This window comes from Rhinopithecus roxellana, chromosome 12 (assembly GCF_007565055.1).
Source record: "Rhinopithecus roxellana isolate Shanxi Qingling chromosome 12, ASM756505v1, whole genome shotgun sequence".
Classification (NCBI taxonomy): Eukaryota; Metazoa; Chordata; class Mammalia; order Primates; family Cercopithecidae; genus Rhinopithecus; species Rhinopithecus roxellana.
This window is the reverse complement of record NC_044560.1, coordinates 13653729-13678968: the sequence shown is the minus strand read 5'-3', so window position 1 is coordinate 13678968 and position 25240 is coordinate 13653729. Positions and strand designations below refer to the sequence as shown.

Sequence of the window (25240 nt, the reverse complement as noted above, 5' to 3'; positions counted from 1 at the left end):
CTCCTTCATTAATATTCATCAAGTCACAAAGTCTCTGGGATACCTGCAGTTGGAGACAACTCCCCTTTCTCCAAGATTCCACAGCACTTTGTAGAATCCTTGGATGACTCAGCCTCATCTAGAAGCATCTGTAGGGAAAAAAACAAGAGCTTTGGAGTCCTGGGTTCTAGTGCAAGCCGCTTCCCAGGTGGGTGACCATAAGCAAATTCCCTACAGCTGTTCAGTTCTTAGCTACACACAGCATGAAGTGATTCTGCTGATATAAGGGGCTCAGGTAGTTGCTGGAATCCCCAGAAGACCCGAGCTAGGCTCAGAGGTATGCTGCAGGTGTGTCTAAATCACATTAAAGAGCTCATCTGGTGCAGGCACCATTTCGTTGCTGTGGGCATCACTCACATAGCCAACCCTATGGACACTCAGTAATGTACTGCTACTAGAATCCCTGATATAGCTGCCTCTTGAAATGGAGGGTGCCATATACATGCCACCAGGGCAGATTCTGCACAGTTCCTGCCCCTTTATGTTACCAACTTTTAGATGCAAAGTCCATGGCAGGAGTGTCTGTCAATCTGATTAGCAGGAGTCCGGGTCATGTCCCTCACCCTTGCTGCAAGGGATTCTGGGAATAGAAGTATCTGGTCTCTTCAACTTTCATAGCAGGAGGTAGTCTGGGCTTTTCCCAAACATGACAACAGTCACCAAAAGAATGACAAATGTTCATTGCATCACTCAAGGACAAGTTACCTTCCTGAACCTGTTTCCTGATCCATAAAATAGGATAATGATGGCTCCTATGGATAGGAGTTATAAGGATTAAAGTTGCTGGTGGTTATAAAGGGTCTATTCTCTGCCTGGCACATAGTAGGAGCTTCATTTATGGTGAACATCATTACCGGTGTTTTAGGGTTCATTCTAAGGTCTCCAACAGTCCCCATCCTTGGCATGTCAGTGTCTCTTGTGTTCTAACTATAGGCTGTGAAATGGGATTTCTTTTGTCATATCTGAGCAAGTTAACAAGTTTTTCAACTCACAGAAAGGTCTGTTGACAGCCAGCCCATCTTCAGTCTTTAAAAGTGATGATGCAAATGACACAATGTTTGAAAAGACTTCCCCTTAGGACTTCTTTTTTTTTTTTTTTTTTTTTTTTTTTGAGATGGAGTCTCACTCTGTCGCCCAGGCTGAACTGCAGTAGGACAATCTCGGCTCACTGCAAGCTCCGCCTCCTGGGTTCAAGCGATTCTCCTGCCTCAGTCTCCCAGGCAGCTGGGATTATGGGTGCCCACCACCACACCTGGCTACTTTTTGTATTTTTGGTAGAGACGGGGTTTCTCCATGTTGGCCAGGCTCATGTTGAACTCTTAACCTCAAGTGATCCGTCCACCTTGGCCTCCCAAAGTGCTGGGGTTACAGGCATAAGCCACCATGCCCAGCTGTCTTAGGACTCTATTTTGTCAGGGAAAGGAAATTTTAGAAAAGGTATTTGTTAACTCTAAACTTAACTGAAATCAACTCAACACGTTTGATTTAAACCTTTTTATTGTCAGATATTTTTCTTGAAGCATTTATTAGCTTTGATTGCTTCGCGGCCAAATAAGGCAGCATCTGCTAAGAAAGGCACCTCATCAGAAACAAAATACATAACCACGTGGTGAGATCCCCACACGAGACCAGCTGCTAACTCCTTGAGAGCAGCAATTGTGTCTTAATGTACTTAGTAGCACCTCAACTTGCACATAGGAATCCTTCTTACAGGATGTTTACTGAGTTATCTTCATTAGTCAAAAACGAGACACTCAAATCCTTTTATTTGCCTCGCCCTCACCACTCCATCTCCCACTCTTTCCTCCACCTCCAAGCCTTCGTTTAGCAAGAGAACATATACTAGAGGGTAACCCCTAGAAGACTGCACTGTGGGCAGAAGAGTCTAGTTTCAGGGTTGAAATATGCTTTGAGACAGGGTCGGCCTCTGTCACCCCAGATAGAGTGCAGTGGCGCGATCTCAGCTCACTGCAACCTCTGCCTCCCAGGCTCAAGCCATCCTCCTACCTCAGCCTCCCAAGTAGCTGGAAATACAGGTGTGCGCCACCACAGTTGGCTAATTTTTGTATTTTTTTGTAGAGACGAGTTTTTACCATGTTGCCCAGGCTAGTCTTGGACTCCTGGGCTCAAGCGACTGACTGCCTCTGACTCCCAAAGGGCTGGGATTACAGGCGTGCACCACCACAGCTGCCCCGAAACAACTTTTTCGAGCAGAATATGTTTAGGGGAGCATATTTGTTTATGGCTTGAGCCCTCAAATAAATGGCTTTGCTCTGGTTAGATGCCATTCTACCCCTTGCTGCTTGGGCCTGAGTAGTAGGGTGAATGAAGCAGGAATCCTTAGCACTTGGATGTGTTGAGAAGGGGCTCCTTTGGCCATGATCATGGACGCCCAAAGGAGCTAGAAGTGGCTTTCCTCTCATCTTCAGCCTGGAAGCCAGAACTCTGATTTCTACTCAAACACATGGACAAACCCGTGCTCCTCTTGTTCAGCCCATAAGAGAATCTGTGGTGCTTTGAGCTGGGCCGGCAGGAGTGTGATATAGCACAACAGATGGACTTTGGAGTCAAGAGACCTGGTTTTGAGTCTTGTCTTTGTGACTTACTAGCTGTGTGACTTTGGGAAAGTACTTTTTTTCTCTCTCTTTGAATCAGAAAATTTCACCTGTTTTGGAAAAAAATAATTCCTCCCCAGGTTATTGGGAAAATTTAATTCTATGAGATACTTTATGTGAAATCACCTTGCAAAGTGCCTGGCACTTCGTGGATGTTTAACACAGTAGGAAGAAATGATGACCAGGGAGGAGGAATTTGCCAGTATTTCTCCAGAGCTATTCCACAGAGTATTTTTACAGTGGGATGTCATGACCTGTGTGATCCTGGGTCAGACCTCTTACCTCCCTGACTCTTGATTTCCCCTCATAAGGGATTTCTCTTTTTATGAGACACAGTTTTACTCTGTTGCCCAGAGTGGCACGATCTCGGCTCACTGCAACCTCTGCCTTCCAGGTTCAAGTGATTCTCATGCCACAGCCCTCCCTAGTAGTGGGATTACAGGTGTGCGCCACCATGCCCAGCTAACTTTTGTATTATTAGTAGAGACGGGGTTTCGCCATGTTGGGCAGCCTGGTCTCAAACTCCTGACCTCAAGTGATCCGCCCGCCTCAGCCTCCCAAAGTGCTGGGATTACAGACATAAGCCATGACACCCAGCCTCAAAAGGGATTTCTGACCCCAAGAGGGAGAGACTCCTAAAATTTGAGGTTAAATGTCAAAGTGTGTCACTCTCTGTAACAGAATAGAGATTTATTACCTTGTTTCCAAGATGCCATCAATTATAAGATACACAATTTATTAAAAACAACTTTTTGAGAGGAAGTAAAGAACTACAATTATATTAATGAACCCATCAATTGCAAGATATGTTCTGATTTCAGAATCATTAAAATGTGAAGGAATGTCTATCTTGCAATTGAAAAAAACCCTATAATAATAATAATGTTGGCTCCTACGCTGGGCACTGTAGTCCATGCCTGTAATCCCAGCACTTTGGGAGGCAAAGGCAGAAGGATCATTTGAGGCCAGGAGTTCAAGACCAGCCTGGGCAACACAGTGAGACCCCATCTCTACAAAAATAAAAAATAAAAAAAATAGCCTGGTGATGTGACACATACCTGTAGTCCCAGCTACTCTGGAGGCTGAGGAGAGAGAATCCCTTGAGCTCAGGAGTTCAAGACTCTGGAGGCTGAGGAGGGAGAATCCCTTGAACCCAAGAGTTCAAGGCTGCAGTGAGCTGTGAGCGTGCCACTGCACTCCATCTCAGGTGACAGAGTGAGGCTCTGTCAAAAAAAAAAAAAAAGAAAGAAAGAAAGAAAAAGAATCCTGGTTCCCACTTATTAAGCATCTCCTGGGTGCCAGGCACCATGCTCCAGATGTTTTCCTAAGTCCTTCACTTGTGATAGTGCCCCAGTGAGGCAGATGTTATCATTTCCACTTCATGGTTAGGAAACTGAATATAAAGAGGTTGAGTCACTTTTCCAAGGCCACACAACCAGGAAGTAGAGCTTGGATGGTAGGATTTCTTAATTCCAAATACTTTCTCTTCTGGGTAGATTGTTCTCCAGGCTAAGGAGTCAGAGATGAGGTCTCTGTGGAATAGAAATGGGTTGTGAATGTGTTGCTTTGAACATGTCTTGAATCTGCAAGGTGACCAGGAAGGACAAAGGTAACATAGATAGAGTCGTAATCTAATTAATCTCCAAATACTGGTCCTTGGAGGCAAGGCGTTAACAGGACAGTCAGGGTTGCTCAGAATCCAGATAGAGGGGAGCCAAGGACTGAGACAGTCAGGGTTGATACAGCTCAGAGTGGGAGAAGGACCCTGATCAGCCACAAGGATCGTTCCAGGCCCACGGACAACGCAACAAGCTCTTACCCTAGAGGCCACTATTCCCCAGAGTCACCCTGTTCCTTCATTCACTCTTTACTAATGAAGCAGAAATCTTTTGAGAATCATTTAGTTCTTCTTGCAACCTTTCTTCAAGAGGGGAATATGTGCTGAGCAATCGTCATGAGCCAGCAGGCGGAGATGTAGTACTGGAACAAGTTATACATTAACAAGGTTTTCTGGTTAGTTAGTCCAAGTTAGTTCCCCTGTGCCTGGTTATGGGATTGAATGTTTTGCTCTGTGAAGCTGTGGATATGACGCTTCATCTGATATGAACCCTGTGACAGATCCTATTGTGATACTCTCAGCAGTGCTCCCTGACACCTGGCTCCTGGGCTATCTGTCTATCTGTCTAACTACAGTGTTGGGGAAAGCCAAGCCCACATTGGTGGATTCCCAACATAGCTCTACCTCATCAGATGACAAAAGAATGTTCTGCAGCTTTTTGGTGGGGTGGCAGCAAGCATGTGGACATAGCTGGGGTAGGGCAGGGCAGACAAGGTTGAGGATTGCTGGAAGCATCAGAGATTGCGTCAAAGATGTCTCTGTCGACCCGACCAGAAGAAACTCATCTTGAAGCTGCCAGAGAGTGTGCCTCTGGGTCTTGACTCTGGAGAGGCTCTTTGGACAGTGGTGGAGATAGCGCCAGGATAGACGTCACCGAGTCTCCACATGGACGTCAACAGGGCTGAAGGTCACAGTTGGAGGGTGTTGGCTGCCGTTGTTGTTTGGACCCACGGCAGAAGGGGTGGTTGGCTTGGGGCCCTTGGGCTCCAGTTCCCGCCTTGTCCTCATTTTCCTGTAGGGAGATAGTGTGCACATGGTTGAGTCTTTCCCATGGTATGCCGTGGGGAATGGGCTCTGTGACTACAGTTCTGGCCAACAGATTAATGTAGATTAACATAGACATTAAATCACGTTGCTTACTTGCCGCCACAGAATTTTACAACTGGAAGGGACCTTACGCATCAGCTGGTCTGTCCTTCAATTTTTTCACTTAGATCAGATATTTAATTGTATTTGTTTCTATTAAGGAATGAGTAAAATGTCAGAGGTGGCTATATAAAAGATAAAAATAAAGATATTACATTTTTTTATATTCCAAGTTGTAGCATGTGTTACATTTTCCAGCCTCATTATGCTTGCTAAGTTTATTGCTAGAAATATTTAAGAACTTTTTACATAGTTGAAAAGGGAATGTACTTAAAACATATATCTTGGCTTCATTTAATATGCTATAAAATTCAATAATGAATAGCAATTATGAATTCTTTTTTTTTCTTTTTTTGAGACAGAGTCTCGCTCTGTCACCCAGACTGGAGTACAGTGGAGCAATCTCGCCTCGCTGCAACCTCTGCCTCCTGGGTCCAAGTGATTCTTCTGCCTCAGCCTCCCAAGTAGCTGGGATCACAGGCGCCTGTCACCATGCCCAGCTAATTTTTGTATTTTTTATTAGAGATGGGGTTTCAACATGTTGGTCAGGCTGGTCTCGAACTCCTGACCTCAGGTGATCCACCTGCTTCGGGCTCCCAAAGTGCTGTGATTACAGGCATGAGCCACTGCACCCAGCCAAATTTTTGTATTTTTAGTGTAGATGGGGTTTCACCATGTTGGCCAGGCTGGTCTTGAACAGCAGGCAAGTTATCCTTCCTGCTTGGCCTCCCAAAGTGCTGGGATAGCAGGTGTGTGCCACTATGCCTGGCCAACAATTATGAATTCTCATGTCTTCATGATATTTCATCTTGCTGACATATATATATATATATATATATATATTTTTTTTTTTTTTTTTCTTTTTTGAGACAGAGTCTTACGCTGGTTGCCCAGGCTGAAGTACAGTGGCACAATCTCAGCTCACTACAGCTTCAACATCCCAGGCTCAGGTGATTCTCCCACCTCAGCCTCCCAAATAGCTGGAACTACAGGTGCACACCCCCATGCCTGGCTAACTTTTTGTATTTTTAGTAGAGATGGGGTTTCCCTATGTTGCCCAGGCTGGTCTTGAACTCCTGGATTCAAGCAATCCACCTTCCTTGGCCTCCTGGGGTGCTGGGATTATAGGCATGAGCCACTGTGCCCAGCCTCATAATTACTTGTTTAAAATGTCAAATCTTCAGGGAAGTTGCACAAATAGTACAGTTAATACTCTAATACTCTTGTTACAATTTGAATGTGGCCCCCAAAAAGCCTGCATTGGAAACTTAATCCCTAATTCAACAGTATTGAAAGGTGGGGCCTAATGGGAGGTGTTTAGGTCATAAGGACTCCACCTCATGATTCCATTAGTGCCAATTATAAAAGGACTTCATAGGCTGTGAATTTGGTCTCTTGCTCTCTCTTTGCCCTTCTATCGTAGGATAACAGAGCAAGAAGGCCCTTACCAGATAATGGCCCCTCAATATCTTAAACTTCCCTGCCTCCAGAACCACAAGAAATAAATCTCTTTTCTGTATAATTTACCCAGTCTCAGATATTCTGTGATAGCAGCACAGCATGGTCTAAGACAGCCCTTCACTGAACAATTCACTAATTACTAACAATTTGTCACATCTGCTTTTTTTTCTCTCTCTACTACTTTATCTTTCTCTATTGTCACACACAGTTTTTTAAAACCATGAACCATTTGTGAGTTGCAGGAATCATGCCACTTCACTCCTAAATACTCCTAGGAACAAAGACATTTTCCAATGTATCTATAATGCAATTATCAAGCTTTGAGACTCTTCATTTTAAACATGACAACATATAGGCAGGAGGAGGTTAAATAACTTGCTTGATTTTGACAAACCAAAGACTACTGAACCCAGGTTTCTCAATTCCCAGCCCAGGCCTCAGTGCAAACAGGGTGGGTTGAGTGGATTCTCCATTCAGATACGACCTAAAAAAGAGGTTCAGAGCTCCAGTAACAATGGAGAGAAATAAAGGGTAGACATTGGGGTTTGATGCCACTTCCTGGTTTGGGATAGACCCAAACTGTTATACCCTAAATATATTTTTTTAAATAACCTTTTTAATGTTATTATTATTACATGTAATTGTGGGAGTCTTTTCTTTGAAGCCAGATGAACTTAGGTTTGAATCCCAATTGTGCTAATCAGGGCTTAAGAACCTTGGGTATACAATTTAATCTTTCTGTATGTGTTTCTATACCTACAAAATTGAGGATAATAGTAGTATCCACCTTGTGAGGTTGTTAGATGAGGATTAAATGCATTAACACATGTAAGGAGCTTAGAACCATGCCTGGCATGTGGTATGAGATCAATATACTTTAGCTACCTTTATTTTATTTATTTATTTATTTATTTATTTATTTATTTATTATTTATTTAATTTTTTGAGATGGAGTCTCACACTGTCATCTGGACTAGAGTTCAGTGGTGTGATCTCAGCTCACTGCAACCTCCATCTTCCGGGTTCAAGCGATTCTCCTGCCTCAGCCTCCCAAGTAGCTGAGATTACAGGCACCCGCCACCATGCCCAGCTAATTTGTTGTATTTTTAGTAGAGATGGGGTTTCACTATGTTGACCAGGCTGGTCTCAAACTCCTGACCTCGTGATCCTCCCGCCTCAGCCTCCCAAAGTGCTGGGATTACAGGTGTGAGCCACCATGCCCGGCCTAGCTACCTTTATTTTAAAAACTTTTTTTTTTTTTTTCCAGAGACAGGGTCTTGCTATGTTGCCCAAGCTGGTCTCAAACTCTGGGGCTCAAGTGATCCTCCTGCCTCAGCCTCCTGAGTAGCTGGGGTTACAGGCAGAGCCACCACACCTAGCAGCTACCTTTATAAATAATATTCATATTCTTATAAAAACAATGCGTGTTTACTATTCCTCAAAACTTAGGAACATCCCCTTCCCAGCAAAAACTAACAATGTCATCATGAAGATGTACCAGTTGTTAAGACCTTGCTGTGTTGCTCTCCCTTGGATATGTGTATGGGTAACCTATGTGTATGATCGTGATTACCATGTATATATTGTTTTGTAAACTTTGATAATATATTGTAAACAGCTTTCCTTATTAATCCGTGCACTTCTAATACATATATATGTGTGTATATATATGCAAATATATTTTTATAGACAGGGTCTTGCTGTGTTGCCCAGGCTGGACTCAAACTCCTGGACTCAAGCCATCCTCCTGCCTCAGTCTTCTGAGTAGCTGGGATTATCACACTACCACACCTGGCCATGATATCTTTGTAAAGAAATGGCTTCTAGGTCTTCTATAATATGTTTTGTTTATAGTTTTTAAATTTTGAGTTCTTCCCTGAAAATAATTACCTTCCATCAAGGTTGCGACTGAAGGTAATTACACATAAGGTGATAAGTTATAAAATCTATTTTTCGTGTGATCAAATTATATTCTTTTATTTCCCCTTATATGTCTCTAGAAAGCAGAGTCAGGGTACATGCTTCCAGTATTTGTCATCTCAAATACTTATGTGGCCAGCTCATACAACCCAGCAGAGGGATCTCTGAGAGAAGAGGTCTGAACATTCCTCTATTATCTGTAAATTACAAACAAATGTTTACCACAGTGCTCAAGACCATTATCATTGTCATTATCATTATTACATTTAAAAAATACTTCTCCAAGTACAAAAATAGTCACTTTGAAATTCCTTCCACAGAACAGACTCAAAAAGGACCCCCAAGGGTTAAACCATTTACTAAAGGCTCAGGGCTACTGCCAGGCACACGATGGGCACCCACGTATCATCTCCCATGTATTCTGGAGTCGCTGAAGGGGCCAGGCAGTTCTAAAGCCCAGGGCATCCGTACCTGTTGTACCTCTTCAGCAGGATCAGAACCACAGTGAAGATGATGATGACGGCGACCACAACGGCAGCAACAATGGCTCCAGAACCTACAGAAAGGAGAGAAGCAGAGACCGTGAACGTGCAAACTGAACGCAGACTGGGAGGACGCCCTGCTGTGGCACCTCACATCCTCACTGGGTCAAGGGAAGCAGGAGAGAGGGCAACGTCCTGGGACACTCCCAGTTGAGCCCAGGACGGTCACATCTGGAGTGGCTGTGCACCCCTGCCCCGAGCTGCGCTTGAAGGACCCCGTCCTCAGTACATCGTCTGCCAAAACTCTGCCTTAGGCCAAGTCCTGGTTCTTATCAGCTCCGGCACAACCTCAAACTTCTGGGAAACAAACAAGCAACATCCCTCCCCTCTTTTTTTTTTTTTTTTTTTTTTTTTTTGAGAAGGAGTCTCACTCTGTGGCCTGCTGTGGTGCAGTCTTGGCTCACTGCACGCCTTCCGGGTTCACGCCATTCTCCTGCCTCAGCCTCCCAAGTAGCTGGGACTACAGGCGCCCGCCACCACACCCGGCTAAATTTTTTGTATTTTTAGTAGAGACAGGGTTTCACCATGTTAGCCAGGATGGTCTCGATCTCCTGACCTCATGATCCACCCGCCTCGGCCTCCCAAAGTGCTGGGATTACAGGCATGAGCCACCACGCCCGGCCCTCCCCTCTTTTTGATAATGCAAAAGTAGCATGTGATTTTTGTAGAAAATAATTTTGAAAATATAAATATGTGCAAAAGAGGGCGGGAGGTCATTGAAGAACTCATTGGCTCAACAACTGCTGATTGTCTGTATGTGATCATGTTGATGCATAGTAAATATCTATCAGTCAGGCACAGTGGCTCATCCCTGCAATTCCAGTACTTTGAGAGGATGGGGTGGGAGGATCACTTGAGCCCAGGAGTTCAAGACTAGCCTGGGCAACATAGCAAGATCCTGTTTCTGAAATAAAAAATTAGCCAGGTGTGGTGGCATGCACCTGTAGTACCAGCTACTTGGGAGGCTGAGGAGGGAGGATCTCTTGAGCCTGGGAGTTTGAGGCTGCAGTGAGCCAAGACTGTGCCACACCACACTCCAGACTGGGTGACAGAGCAAGACTCTATCTCAAAAAATAAAAACAAATACATAAATAAATATCTGGCTAGGTGCAGTGGTTCACATCTGTAATCCCAGTACTTTGTGAGGCTGGGGGGTAAGGATCACTTGATCCCAGGAATTCCAGACCAGCCTGGGCAAGATGGCAAGACTCCATCTCTATAAATTTTTTTTAAAATATCCGTTATAGTTTTAAAATAATTTAATACTTATACGATTGAATATCTGTCTTAAAGGAAATATTTCTAAATATGGAAAAATATGTACTTGGTAAAAATGGAACCATGGCCAGGCGCAGTGGCTCACACCTGTAATCCCAGCTCTTTGGGAGGCCAAGGAGGGCAGATCACAAGGTCAGGAGTTTGAGACTAGCCTGACCAACATGGTGAAACCCTGTCTCTCCTAAAAATACAAAAATTAGCTGGGTGTGGTTGCATGCACCTGTAATCCCAGCTACTCAGGAGGCTGAGGTAGGAGAATTGCTTGAACCCAGGAGGCAGAGGTTTCAGTGAGCCAAGATCACGCCACTGAACTCCAGCCTGAGTGACAGAGCAAGACTCCATCTCAAAAACAAACAAAAAAAGGAACCATGGTTCACACACTGTTTTATAACAAATCATAATCATCTTTCTGTTTAATTATATATTTTTCTTCATGACTTTCCATGGCTGCATAGTACTCCATTTTTTTGGTGTGCCACAATCTGTTCACCAATTCTCTATTGAGAATACTTAGGTTGTTTTCAGTTTTTCACTATTAAAAATAAGGCTGTGATGATGTTCTTATAGCTTAATGTCTTAGACTCTAATTTCAATATTAGTTCCCAGTTCCAATGTCACACTTCAAGTTTAGTTTCTTTCTTGTTTTTTTTTTTGTTTTTTTTTTTTTTTTTTTGAGAGGGAGTTTCACTCTTGTTGCCCAGGCTGGAGAGTTCAGTGGCGCAATCTCAGCTCACTGCATCCTCTGCCTCCCGGGTTCAATCAATTCTCCTGCCTCAGCCTCCTGAGTAGCTGGGATTACAGGCACCTGTCATTACACCTGGTTAATCTTAGCATTTTTAGTAGAGATGGGGTTTCACTATGTTGGCCAGGCTGATCTTGAACTCCTGACCTCAAGTGATCCACCTGTCTCGGCCTCACAAAGTGCTGGAATTATAGGTGTGAGCCACCACACCTGGCCTCCAATTTCAGTTTAAAGATCAACATCCTTGTCGGAATTGATACTGAAAATATCAAGAACCGCTGGGTGTGGTGGCTGACGCCTGTAATCACAGCACTCTGGGAGGCCAAGGCAGGCGGACCACCTGAGCTCAGGAGTTCAAGACCAGCCTGGCTAATATGGAGAAACCCTGTCTCTACTAAAAATACAAAAATTAGTCAGGCCTGGTGTCAGGTGTCTATAATTTCAGCTACTTGGGAGGCTTAGGCAGGAGAATCACTTGAACCCAGGAGACAGAGGTTGCAGTGAGCCAAGATTGCACCATTGCACTCCAGCCTGGGTGACAAGAGCAAAACTCCATCTCAAAAGAAAAAAAAAGAAAATATCAAGAACCATAAGCATGTTTATACTTTAAAGCAATCTATTTGACTCTGGAGAATTTATCTTATGGGAATAATCCTAAATACAGAAAATGTTGTATGCATGAAGATGTTTATTATGACAATATCCATATTCTAAATATGAGAATGGTTAAATGGTATGGCAACCTATAGAATAAAATATTATACCACCATTTATTTATTATTAGAGGTGGGGTCTTGCTCTGTCATCCAGGCTAAAGTACAATGGCACAATCATAGCTCACTACAGCCTTGAACTCCCAGGCTCAAGTGATCTTCCCTTTTCAGCCACCTGAGTAGCTGGGACCATGGGTACGTGCCCCATGCAAGCTAATTTTTAAAACAATTTTTGTAAAGATAGGGTCCTGCTATGTTGCCTAGGTTGGTCTTGAACTCCTGGCCTCAAGCAATCTTTCTGCCTCAGAGTCCCAAGGTGTTAGGATTAAAGTGTAAGCCACCACTCCTGGTTATATACAATCATTTAAATGAGGATTATGAAGACTATGGTAACCTGGGATCACTTATGATGATGTTAAGTATAGAAAATAGGCCTCGTGCAGTTGCTCACACCTGTAATTTCAGCACTTTGGGAGGCTGAGGAAGGCAGATCACCTGAAGTCAGGAGTTCTAGACCAGCCTGGCCAACACGGCAAAACCCCATCTCTACTAAAAATACAAAAATTAGCTGGGCATGGTGATACACGCCTGTAATCCCAGCTACTCAGGAGGCTGAGGCACGAGAATCGCTTGAGCCCAGGAAGCAGAGGTTGCAGTGAGGCAGTGAGCCAAGATGGCACCTCTGTACTTCAGCCTCGGTGACAGAGTGAGACTCTGTCTCAAAAAATAAAGAAAAAAAAAAAAAAAGAAAATAGAAGAGATTACATACATCAACCCAATATGTATTTATATAGCATATGTTACAACCATTAATATGTGAATACAAGCATAATGTAGAGCAAAAGAAGCCAGATATGAAGGAGTGTATATGGTATATCTATAGGCCATTTATATAAAGTTCAAAACCAAGCAGAACTAATCTATGGTGATAAAAGTCAGACTAGCAGGTCCCCTTGGGTGGGTGGAGGATGGTGATTAGAAGGGGAACCATGACCTCTGGGATACTGGTGGTGGCTCTGCTTTTTGATTTGGGGTCTGGTTGCACAGGTATGTTCAGTTTGTGGCAATTCACCCAGCTGGGCACTTATGATTTATGCACATTTTGAATGTAAGTAATGCCTTTATAAAAAGTTAAAAAGCAAACAACCATGTGCAAATATTCATAGGAAGAAACGCTGGAAGGGAAGAAACAGAGAGGGCAGGAAATGCATCATGGGGCAACTTAGCTTATTTTCCTTCTTGGGGAGACTTTAGTTCTGAGTTTTGCAACCTCAGCTGGCTAATTCTTTGTTGGGGAGGCTGTCCTGTGCGTTGCAAGATGTTTAATCTTATCTCTTGCCTCTATCTACTAGATGCCACTTGCAATTCCCCCAAGTTCCCCCCAACCCCACCAAGCCGTGACAACCAAGATATCTCCAGACAATGCCAAATGGCCCTTGGTGGTAGGGTTGCCAGATAAAATCAGAATTTTAAACAAACAATGGATACCATTTTAGTATAAGTGTAGCAGGACGAGCCACAGACAAAACTCCTCAGACACTGGATTAAAGAAGGAAGTGGTTTATTCAGCTAGGAGCGTCGGCAGATTCGCATCTTAAGAGCCGAGTTCCCCGAAAAAGAAATTCTTGGCCTTTTTAAAGGCTTACAACTTTAAGGGGTTCACATGAAAGGGTCGTGATGAATCGAGCAAGCGTGGGAAACGTGATGGGGGCTACATGCATCAGCTAACAGAACAGAAAGTTTTACAATTCTCGTGCCTCAACCTCCCAGGTAGCTAGGACTACAGGTGTGCACCACCACACCCAGTTAATTTTTGTATTTTTAGTAGTAGAGATGGGGTTTTACCATGCTGGCCAGTCTCAAACTCCCAACCTCAGGTGATCTGCCCACTTTGGCCTCCCAAAGTGCTGGGATTATAGGCGTGAGTCACTGCACCCAGCCAAGAACCACTACTTTCAGTTCAATAAAAACAGAATTATTCTCATCTTCCTGTTAGTGATTCTGTCTACCCTGCATTTCCCTCAAAACTGTTTGGAGACATACCTCCTCAGGCCTCTGTAGGTCTGCCCACCCAGCAAGGAGCAGGATAGCCCATGGGACCCCGTCCTGGGAGCAACCCCTTCTGAGTCTTCAAGGAAGAGACACATCCTGCCATTAATCCAGCCACCTGCCAGAACCACAGCCTGAAGCTGTTTATCACAGTGAAACACTTTCCCTGTGTGAAGGGAAGTCTGTCCCATGCCCAGGGTTATATGTGTAGCCAGCTGAAATGGCTGACACACACCCAAGTGTCTCCTTATACAATCAGTTGATTTTCTGAAGAGTCATCCTGAAGTTTTTCCTTCCGGTGACCACTTGTTCACGGCAAATGCCTCCCCAGAACTCATTCTTCCCACCTACATTCATTTACTCTTTCATCAGTTGATGGGATGTTTTTTTGCCTTGCAAAATAGTATAAAAATAGCTACTTGGGAATTTTGTTTGTTTGTTTGGAGACAAGTTATCACTCTGTTACCCCGGCTGGAATGTAGTGGCACAATCTCAGCTCACCGCAGCCTCAACCTCCCAGGCTCAAGCAATCCTCCTGCCTCAGCACCTCCCGTGTAGCTGGGACTCCAGGAGCACCACCACCATGCCTGGCTAATTTTGATATTTGTTGTAGATATGGGGCCTCCCCATGTTGCCCAGGCTGGTCTTGAATTACCAGGCTCAAGCAATCTGCCTGCCTTGGCCTCCCAAATTGCTGGAATTACAGACATGAGCCACCATGCCCAGCAGTGGCTACATTTTAAGGTGACCCAGGTAGAGCCATTTTACAAGAGATTCAAATTTCAGTGCCTTCTAGGTCCCAAGACTTTTTAACGAAAACAATAGCAATTGTAGTAGTAGTAATATTTTTTTGTTTGTTTGGGAGACTCACGCTGTTGCCCAGGCTGGAGTGCAGTGGCACGATCTCGGCTCACTGCAACCTCTGCTTCCCAGGTTCAGTTGATTTTCCTGCCTCAGCCTCCTGAGTAACAGGTGCACACCACCATGCCCAGCTAATCTTTGTATTTTTAGTACAGATAGGGTTTCACTATGTTGGCCACGCTGGTCTCGAACTCCTGACCTCAAGTAATCCACCTGCCTCAGCCTCCCAAAGTGCTGGGATTACAGGTGTGAGCCACCACACCCAGCCAGTAGTAATAACAATAATCATCATCATTAGGTACTTTAGTATGTACCAGAGGCTGTGCCAAACTGTCGACCTGGATTATCTCCTTTAGTCATCACAACTGCCTTACGTGGTAGCTTCTTTAATATCCCCATTGTATAGATGAGGAAAAGGAGGCACAGAGCAGTAAAGTCATGTGCTCTGTCTCAAAAAAAAAAAAAAAAAAAAGAGACACAGTCCAGTCCCCAGTTGTCCCCACAGGAAGACTCCCACTTGCTATTTCAGACAGAAATAGCCATTCTGTCCCCCACCCTTCCACAGCAGTGCCCTGCAAAGAAACACCACTGAGGCATGTGTCCATTGCTTTGTCTGCCATTAATGCTGCAGTTGGCTGGTGGCAGAACTGGGCCTGAGACCCAGGCATTCCACGTCCGGAGCCCATACTCTTAACCTCTGCACTGTGACCATGACCGGCCATCCCTCCCCAAGCCTCCAAGCCAAGTTGACCTTACTCTTATACAGGAAGTCTTCTCCCCTGGTGGTCATATTCAATGAGAAGAAGGTGGTATCCCCCAGAGGGGTGGCTGTGGTCATCTCGATCCTGATGAAAAAGAAGAAGAAATGTTGTTTAAAATTAGATAAATCCTTATTATTGCTACTTGATGCCTCTTTTGGTCTTTATCTGGATGACTGTAGAATATTCAAGCATGTAGTTTCTCTTGGCAGCAAGTAAATACAAAACCCATTATTAGATACCGTGGCATGGGGAGGAATTTAATACTAATACCTGACATTTGTAAGGAACTTTGTTTTTCAAAACGGTTTAAATTTATTCAACAATATTTACTCAGCTCCTTCAAACATCTGGATCAATCTCTTGAAACTATGTGAGGTGAGTTACTGTTGCCATTTTACTGGTGAAACCAAAGTCCCCAAAGCTACCTGGAGTCCCAAGTTAACCTAACAGAATTTAACCCAAGATGTCAATCTTCCACTCCGGTGGGCTTTTCTCCAATGACTGCAATGACACTTGAACTGGCATTCCTACTTTTTTTTTTTTTTTTTTTTCCTGAGACAGAATCTGGCTCTGTTGCCCAGGCTGGAGTGCAGTGGCACCATCTCGGCTTACTGCAAGCTCCTCCTCCCGGGTTGACGCCATTCTCCTGCCTCAGCCTCCCGAGTAGCTGGAACTACAAGCGCCCGCCACCACGCCCGGCTAGTTTTTTTTTGTATTTTTAGTAGAGACGGGGTTTCATCATGTTAGCCAGAATGGTCTCAATCTCCTGACCTCGTTATCCGCCCGCCTCAGCCTCCCAAAGTGCTGGGATTACAGGTGTGAGCCACCATGCCCGGTCCGCATTCCTACTTTTAAAGGCTTTACTATCTGAGGAGGCAAAAATAAATAAACAAATGGATGAAAAATTAACTATGATTTAAACAAATTTTTTTTGAGACAAGTTCTTGCTCTGTCACCCAGGCTGGAGTGCAGTGGTGCAATCACAGCTCTCTGCAGCCTCGACCTCCCTGGGCTCAGGTGATCTTCCCACCTCAGCTTCCTGAGTAGCTGGGACGACAGGCATGTGCCACCACGCCTGGCTAATTTTGAACTATGATTATCAAGCAGTCAGTGACATGAGCCATTGGGCTGTGAGGAACAATTTCATGGGAGAGATACAGTCGAATACGCCTTGAAAAATGGGCATGGTTGGGGCGTAAGGGGAGAGAACAAAGGCTGGGTCGTACAAAGCCTTCAATCAGAAGACAGTTAATGCAGTTTGGGAATCTACCATGTACCAGGCTCTGTCTCAGGAGACTTCACACACTATATTATCTGATTTAATCCTCTCAGTCACTGAGAAGTAGCCGTCATCTACCCCTCCTATTGAGCAAGCTGGGACTCAAGGTGGTTGAGTGAATCAACCGGTCATACAAGTAGGAGGTGGAGCTTGGACTCACTCTCTGACTGTACAGTGTATTTTTTTTACCCTGGGGCCACTAAGAATCAAAATGCACAAGGCTACAATGTTACATTTGAGGGGTGAGCCAGGATTTACAGTTAGTATGATGTCACCACTGGAAAGAAGTGTTGAGATCCTCCACCAAGAACCATAATCTAAGCACAATGATATTATAAATAATCACTCTGGGCCTGGCATGGTGGCTCATGCCAGTAATCTCAGCACTTTGGGAGGCTGAGGTGGGAAGATCACCTGAGGTCAGGAGTTTGAGACCATCCTGGTCAACATGGTGAAACTGCATCTCTACTAAAAATACAAAAATTAGCCAGGCATGTTGGTGGGTGCCTGTAATCCCAGCTACTTGGGAGGCTGAGGCAGGAGGATCACTTGAACATGGGAGGCGGAGGTTGCAGTGAGCAGAGATTGCACCACTGCACTCCAGCCTGGGCGACAGAGTGACTCTGTCTCAAAATAAAAATAAAAATAAATAAATAATCACTCTGAACTATAGGCATCAAGAATATAAGGAAGCAAACCAACTTCATTATTTTAGAGTGGCATTTTTACTCCAGCTGCTGACAATCACGCAGCGTCTACCTCACGCAGCGTCTACCTCAAGAGAATTGCCTAGGCTTGTTTGTAATCTTAAGAAACCATAGGCCTCAACACAGCCATCTACTGGAGAAAGAGATATTCTGGACACTTTTTAAAATGGTGCATAAATTTATTTTCTTTTTAAAAGTAAGAAATGTTTTTTAAATTATGAAGACAAATATTATAGGAGCCCATGTACTGACCACTCACATTTAACAGATGTTTACAGTCATGTTTTTTTCAGTTGTTCTATTTATTTATTTATTTATTTATCTGAGACGGAGTCTTACTCTGCTGCCCCCGCTGGAGTGCAGTGATGTGATCATAGCTCACTGCAGCCTCAAACTCCCAGGCTCAAGTTATCCTCCCACCTCAGCCTCCTGAGTAGCTGGGACTACAGGCATTCACCACCATGCCTGGCTAATTAAAAAAACTTTTTTTTTTGTAGAAGCTAGGTGTCATTATGTTGCCCAGGCTGGTCTCAAACTCCTGGACTCAAAGCGATCCTCCCGCCTTGGTCTCCCAAAGTGCTGGGATTACAAGCATGATCCCCCATGCCCAGCCCAGTTCTTCTTCTTCTTTTTTTTTTTTTTTTTTTGAGATGGAGTCTCACTCTGTCACCCAGGCTGAAGTGCAGTGGCACAATCTCGGCTCACTGTAACTTCTGTCTCCTGGGTTCAAGTGATTCTCCTGCCTCAGTCTCCCGAATAGCTGGGATTACAAGCGCCCACCACCACATCCAGCTGTTTTGTATTTTTAGTAGTACGGGGTTTCACCATGTTGGCCAGGCTGGTCTCAAACTCCTGACCTCAAGTGATCCACCCACCTCGGCCTCCCAAAGTGTTGGGATTACAGGCGTGAGCCACCGCGCCTGGTCCCAGTTCTTCTTTATAAGAAAAAAAATCAGACATAGCTGAAATCCCTTTTGTATTCTATCTCAATCCTATTTCCTCTCTTCCCCAAAGTAACCACTCCCTTGATCTTTAGTGTGTATTCTCATCAAAGTTTTAAAATGCTTACTACATAACATAGATATATCCATAAACATTGCATATATTGTGGCTGTACATATCTATGAAACACATCTATTAAATATCAACCTGGCACCTACTAAGTGACTGATGCTGTGCTCAGTGCTGGGAATACACAGTGAGTACTAGACGAACTCCTTGGCTTGGGAAGCTCACGTTCTAGTGAGCACGACAGACTACAGGTTTGATCGTATGATTCTGGGGCTCAGAAAACAATCATTCCCCCTGTCAACACTTCAATATCTGGTAGTGAAAGCCCTTCGCTGGCTGGTTCTACCCTCAGTTTTTAACATCTCAGCTACTCACACCACCCTCTGCCAAACTGCTGTGACAACACGGCACTGCCTCTTCCCCCATCATACTTGGTTTTTGCTGCCTCTGGGCTGGCTGCCCCAGGCATTGGCCTCCCCAGTCCTTACCCAAGATCTCTCCACAGAGTCCTTATCTATGGGCTGCAGCTTTCCTGCTCTCCCAACTCTGATGGAAGCAGGGGTCAGCACCCCCCTTGAAACACACACACTAGGGTCGGGCCATCTGCACCCCAGCTCGGGGCTCTGGTGGCAGTGGCCTGCCCCGGGGGCTTCACAGGGTCAGAATGGCCTCTGTGGCCTGGCCCTGTTAATCTATAGGGTGGGCTCTGCCTCTACCTTATCTGCGCTCCCTTAATCCGGGGCCCTTCCTACCACTCCCTAGCTCTTATCTACCCCTCCTTCCAAAGACCAGACCCTCCGGACTCCCAGACTCAGGCTCCCACCAGGAACCCCATGTGACTCTGCTTGACCTCCCCACTCCTGCCACTCTGTCTCGCTGCCTGGGCTTCCTGTCTCCCAACACCTGAAACAGGCTCAGGCTGGCCATGCTCTATTGCTCCCCAAGAAAAAGAATATAGCCTTGAAGACACAGCCCAGGCCAGACATGGTGACTCACGCCTGTAATCCCAGCACTTTGAGAGGGTGAGGTGGGCGGATTACTTGAGGTCAGAAGATCGAGGCCACCCTGGCCAACATGGTGAAACTGCATCTCTACTAAAAATACAAAAACTAGCCGCTTATGGTGGCACACGTCTATAGTCCCAGCTACTTGGGAGGCTGAGGCAGGAGAATCGCTTAAACCCAGGAGGTGGAGGTTGTAGTGAGCCAAGATCGCGCCACTGCACTCCAGCCTGGGCAACAGAGCAAGACTCCATCTCAAAAAAAAAAAAAAAAAAAAACACACAGCCCAGTCCCCAGTCGCCCCCCAAGGAAGACTCCCACTCAGACAGAAATAGCGATTCTGTCCCCTACCCTCCCACAGCAGCACCCTGCAAAGAAACACCACCTGGGGCATGTGTCCACTGCTTTGTCTGCCATTAATACTGCATTTCATTGTCAGGTCCTTGAGGATAGAGACTACTTCTTGTTCTTTCTCATATCCTTCTACCTTCCTCAGATAAAGTGTCTGGGTCTTCTCTCCTTCGCCGTGCAAGGGCTGGAATGAGTAATTGAATTTCTCCCAGCTTCATTTGCTCACCCATAAAACGAACTGCCTCTCCCTTTCCCTAAGGGAGCCGAGAGTGAGCAGTGGGGTATGGAAAGGGTTTTTAAATGCTCACTAAATGGTAGCAAGTATTATAGTGAATATTAGTAAATATTTGCTGAACTAACTTAGAGACAGGGGGATCTGGAGCTGAAAACAAGGAGACATTCTTTCTGTCAAAATAAGCACAAATTAGCCAGCCTGGTGGTGGTGTGTGCCTGTAGTCCCCACTACTTGGGAGGCTGAGGAGGGAGGATCAGTTGAGCCCAGGAGTTTGAGACTGCAATGAGCCGTGATGGCACCATTGCATTCCAGCCTGGGTGACAGAGCAAGACCTTGTCTCTAAAACTAAATAAATAAAATAAAATTTTAAAAGCACAGACAAATATGAGAATTTGGAATGAAAGCCTTTCCCACCCAGCACTGCCCACCTCTACTCTAAGGAGAGATGCTGGCCCTGCCTCAGCCTGTGAAGGGTATTATTACATATTTCCCTAACCTTTCTCCTTCTAGCCTCACCAATATCAAGCTAAGAAGACTCACCAGTGAGGCTTTCATACAATTCCCTTTAAAAACAGAAAAGAGATGCAAAGAGATGGCTGTGGATCAAGGTTTGCTCAGTGAGACAGACATGGAACAATCATTGGCCAACCCAGACCCATGGACATATTCACTGTGAAACCAACATGCACAGAAATGACAGAGCTGCCATCTGAGTGTTTGCCATGTGCCAAGACCTTGCGCCAGATAGCTTCTGTCCACGCCCTTATTTAACTAGCAAAATGCCATGTCAGATAAGTTTTCCTTTCCCCTTCTCTCAAATGAAGACCCTGAGACTTGATCATATAAAGCTAACTCTCGGCCAGGTGCAGTGGCTCACACCTGTAATCCCAGCACTTTGGGAGTCCGAGGTGGGCAGATCACTTGAAGTCAGGAGTTTGACACCAGCCTGGCCAACATGGAAAATTAGTTGGGCGTGATGGCAGGTGCCTGTAATCCCAGCTACTCTTAAGGGAGGCTAAGGCAGGAGAATCGCTTAAACCCAGGAGGCAGAGGTTGCAGTGAGCTGAGATCAGCGCCCTTGCACTCCAGCCTGGGTGACAGAGCGAGACTCTGTCTCAAAAAAATAAAAGATAAAAGATAAAATAAAAAAATAAAAATAAAAATAAAAACATAAAGCTAACTCTCCACGCTTATGTAGCCCCGACGCTACAGAGCTAGTTTGTGAACCTGGGTGTTGCAAACGGCAACATCTGCATCCTTCCTACTGCCCCACCCTGTCTCTGACACACACTGGTTCACTGCAGGAATACAGGGATGCACACACATGCACACATACACACACTGACCAGTAATGCAGCCACCTAAGGCCACCAGGACACAGGCTCCTCTACAGGTCCTGCAGGGGTAACCTCCTGGGTGCCAAGTTCCAGGTGCAGACTGTCTTTTGGATGGACCCAGTTGCTCTTCTCTCTCAGAGAACAGTGAGGAATCTCAGAGCATATCTGGCCTCATCTTGGAACTGAGGGCTCTCAATTGCATCTCTGTTCCTGCTGCATCAGAGAAGGTGGGAGGGAGGGTGGTAGCATAGCCATGGCCAAGGATGTGGGTGTTTTCATGTGTGGGGCCCCAGTACAGTTGTTAACCAAGTGAGGGCCAGCAGGGGCACTTCAGTATCAAACATCCTTAAGACTAAGGGCCATGGCCATAGAAAACAGGGAGAGGACAGGGAGAGGAAGGCCAGTCTTCACTGAAAGAGGCTAATTTAATAATAATAATAATGCACTGTGTGTCAGGCACTGCACTCGGTGCTTTATGATGGAGATCTCACTTAATCCTCATACCAATCCAGTAAGGAGGGCACAGGCACTTTGTCCATTCTGCAGATGAGGAATCTGAGGCTCGGAGCAGAGAAGAAACTGCCTTAACTTCACAAGGCTGATATGAAAACCATGCCAGGATTCAAGCCAGGGTCTGTCCAATTTCACAGCTCCTTCTTCAAAAACCCTCCTAGCAAATCCACAAGGCACAGGTGGCCCAGCATCCAGGGCCACCTGGATCAATGTGGGGCTTTGATGAAAAAACCCACACAGGCCAGGGTTCAGCAGACAGACAAGGGCCCTTGCCCCAGGCCCCTGACCCTGACCCTGACTCCTACCCAACTACTCCTGCCCTTGGCCACACTCTGAGCCTCTGTCTTCAGCAGAGCCTCGATCACATTTACGGAATCTACAAGGGACCTGTTGTTTTCTTGGGTTGTTTACAAAGGCCTGTGTGGGAGGTGAGTTTGGGAAGTGATGGCAGGTCATAACCATTTATTCACGGATCCATCCTTCTCTGACTAGCTCTTGACCAAGTCTAAGAGCTGAATCTGGAAGATAAATGCTGTCGACCCCCACCTATCCAAAATATCTCCCCTGAAGCTTTGCCTTAGGGGTACCCCCTCTCCCTCTGGCCTGGCTTACAAGCTCCTCCCTGGATAAGACAATGGAGAGACTACCCACCCTGGCAGACCGCTCCTCAAACGACCACCTGTAACTCAGAGCAGGTAACCCACGAAAGCCCTCGACCCACCAAAACATTGGGATTGATTTCTCCCAATCTCCTGAGAGAGGGGAGATTTAGCAAGACTTGATCTCCTCCACTCAAGTGGCTCACTACTCCCAAGCAGCTCCTGGAGATATTGGGATGTTTTAATGGTCAGAAAATTGACCTTCAGTCCAGGTGTGGTGAAGTGAACCTGTAATCATAGCCACTCAGGAGGCTGAGGTGGGAGATTCGCCTGAGCCCAGGAGTTTGAGGCTGTAGTGAGCTGTGAGCGAGCCACTGCACTTCAGCCTGGGTGACAGAGCAAGATACCATCTCAAAAAATTAACAGAAAAAGAAAACTGAGTCTTTTCCTCTCAGAAGACCCATCTTTCTCACTAAAGACAGAGCTGTTTTCCTTTCTGTTTCTCTTTCTTTTGCCTATTAAACCTCCACTCCTAAACTCCTAAAAAAAAAAAAAGAAAAAGAAAAAGAAAATTGACCTTCATATTGGCACCTTGTAATTTTTACTTATTGGTGCAAATTATGTCCCCACAAAGGTAAATCTGCTACCTCTTCTAAGTGAAAACCTGTCAGGTTTAAGAGCACTTTTGTGGTGGGGAGTGATGGCTTACATCTATAATCCCAGCATTTTGGGAGGCCGAGGTGGGTGTATTGCTTGAGCCCAGGAATTCGAGACCAGCCTGGACAACATGGTGAAACCTCTTCTCTACAAAAATACAAAGATTAGCTGGGCATAGTGGTGTGCACCTGTAGTCGCAGCTACTTGGGAGGCTGAGGCTGGAGGATTGCTTGAGCCTGGGAGGCAGAGGCTGCAGTGAGCCAAGATCACGCCACTGCACTCCAGCCTGGGCTACAGAGTGAAACCCTGTAAATAAAAGAAAAGAAAAGAAAAAAGAAAAGACAAGGAAAGCAAAGCAAAGGGAAGAGAAGAGAAGAAAAGAAAAGAAAAGAAAAGAAAAGAAAAGAGAAGAAAAGCACCTTTGACCTTTGTGTATGAAAGGCTCAATTCAAACTTTCCGAGTTGGAACAGAGCAGTTAGGGTAGGTGGTATCACCACATCAATGTTACCTCCCACCAATAGGTGGCGATAGTAGTTGGCTGCAGGTTGGTAAACATCCTGTGAAGCCCATCTGTTTTTAAGCAGAGGAGCTTTCTGCCCTTGAAAACAGCAATTGTATGTTCTCTGATGATTTTCTTCTCTGGGGTAAATATTCTCAGCTCCTTCAAACAAGTCTTCAGGTGATGGTGTCCCTCATGGGCTCCTCATTCCTCTGTGTCAAGGGCTCCCCTAAGAACGACCCCAAAACTGGACACATGACTCCAGAGGGGTGCTGACATGTTCAGAATGACAGTTTTCTTGATGCTTATCACATGTGAGCCTGAATTATGCTCTTTACTAGCTGTGTGACCTTGGCCAACTTTCTTCACCTCTTGGTTTTCTGGTCTGTGAAATAGGAATTATAATAGTCACAATTCCATAGCGTTGTGAGAATTAAATAAGATGAAACATGTCATATATTCAGCACAGTGCTGTAGACGATATCTATTGATATTGCCCTGGATTGATAAAAACAAATAGCTCATTGGCCTTATAGGAAGCCACAGCACACTGCTCCTATCCACCTACTGAAAGACGCCCCCTACTGTTTTTCACACTTACCCTTACACTTGTTAATGGCCAAAGCCCCAAGATCACCAAGTGATTTTTTTTGAGATGGAGTCTCACTCTGTTTCCCAGACTGGAGTACAGTGGGACTATCTCAGCTCACTGCAACCTCCGCCTCCCGGGTTCAAGTGATTCTTCTGCCTCAGCCTCCCAAGTAGCTGGGAATACAGGCACCTGCCACCACACCCAGCTAATTTTTGCATTTTTAGTAGGGACGAGGTTTCACCATCTTAGCCAGACTGGTCTCAAACTCCTGACCTTGTGATCCGCGCACCTCAGCCTCCCAAAGTTCTGGGATTACAGGTGCGAGCCACCGCGCCCAGCCGTGAAGGGGCTTTATAAACTACAAAGTGGAAAGACAGCGGCAGTGACAGTCGCATGATGACAATATCATGATGGTCTGCTGTCCAGTCGCCAGGACTCCATTCTGCACTTGTGCAAATGACTTTTTGACAATCAGGACTTTGCATTGATCCCTGTTAGCCTTGACCTTGTTGATTTGGACCCTCAGGAGAGACATTTCAGCTCCTCCTGGATGGCTGAAATGACAGTGCTGTGACACAGCACATTGGCTAGAGGCTCATGACCCAGCAATGACTTTGGGGTTGGGTAGACCTGGATTTTCATCTTTGCCTCATCACTGACCAGCTTGATAAACTGAGCCGCTCTTTCATTTGTAAAACAGGGATAACACCCCC

At 45.3% G+C, this 25240-nt stretch overlaps 1 protein-coding gene across 2 annotated transcripts in view; it reads right to left on the bottom strand.

Annotated features, from left to right (window-relative positions):
* Window positions 1-3852: 3852 nt before the first annotated feature.
* The window catches only part of NCMAP (non-compact myelin associated protein), a 51165-nt gene continuing 29777 nt past the window's right edge, over window positions 3853-25240 (bottom strand). For both annotated transcript variants that reach the window (XM_010355727.2, XM_030941666.1), the window contains exons 2-4: window positions 15741-15829; window positions 9271-9355; window positions 3853-5284 (exon numbers count right to left, since the gene is read on the bottom strand). In XM_010355727.2, coding sequence (XP_010354029.1) covers window positions 5143-5284; window positions 9271-9355; window positions 15741-15822 — 309 coding nt within the window. In that variant the 5' untranslated portion in view covers window positions 15823-15829 and the 3' untranslated portion in view covers window positions 3853-5142. The remainder of the gene's footprint in view (window positions 5285-9270; window positions 9356-15740; window positions 15830-25240) is intronic.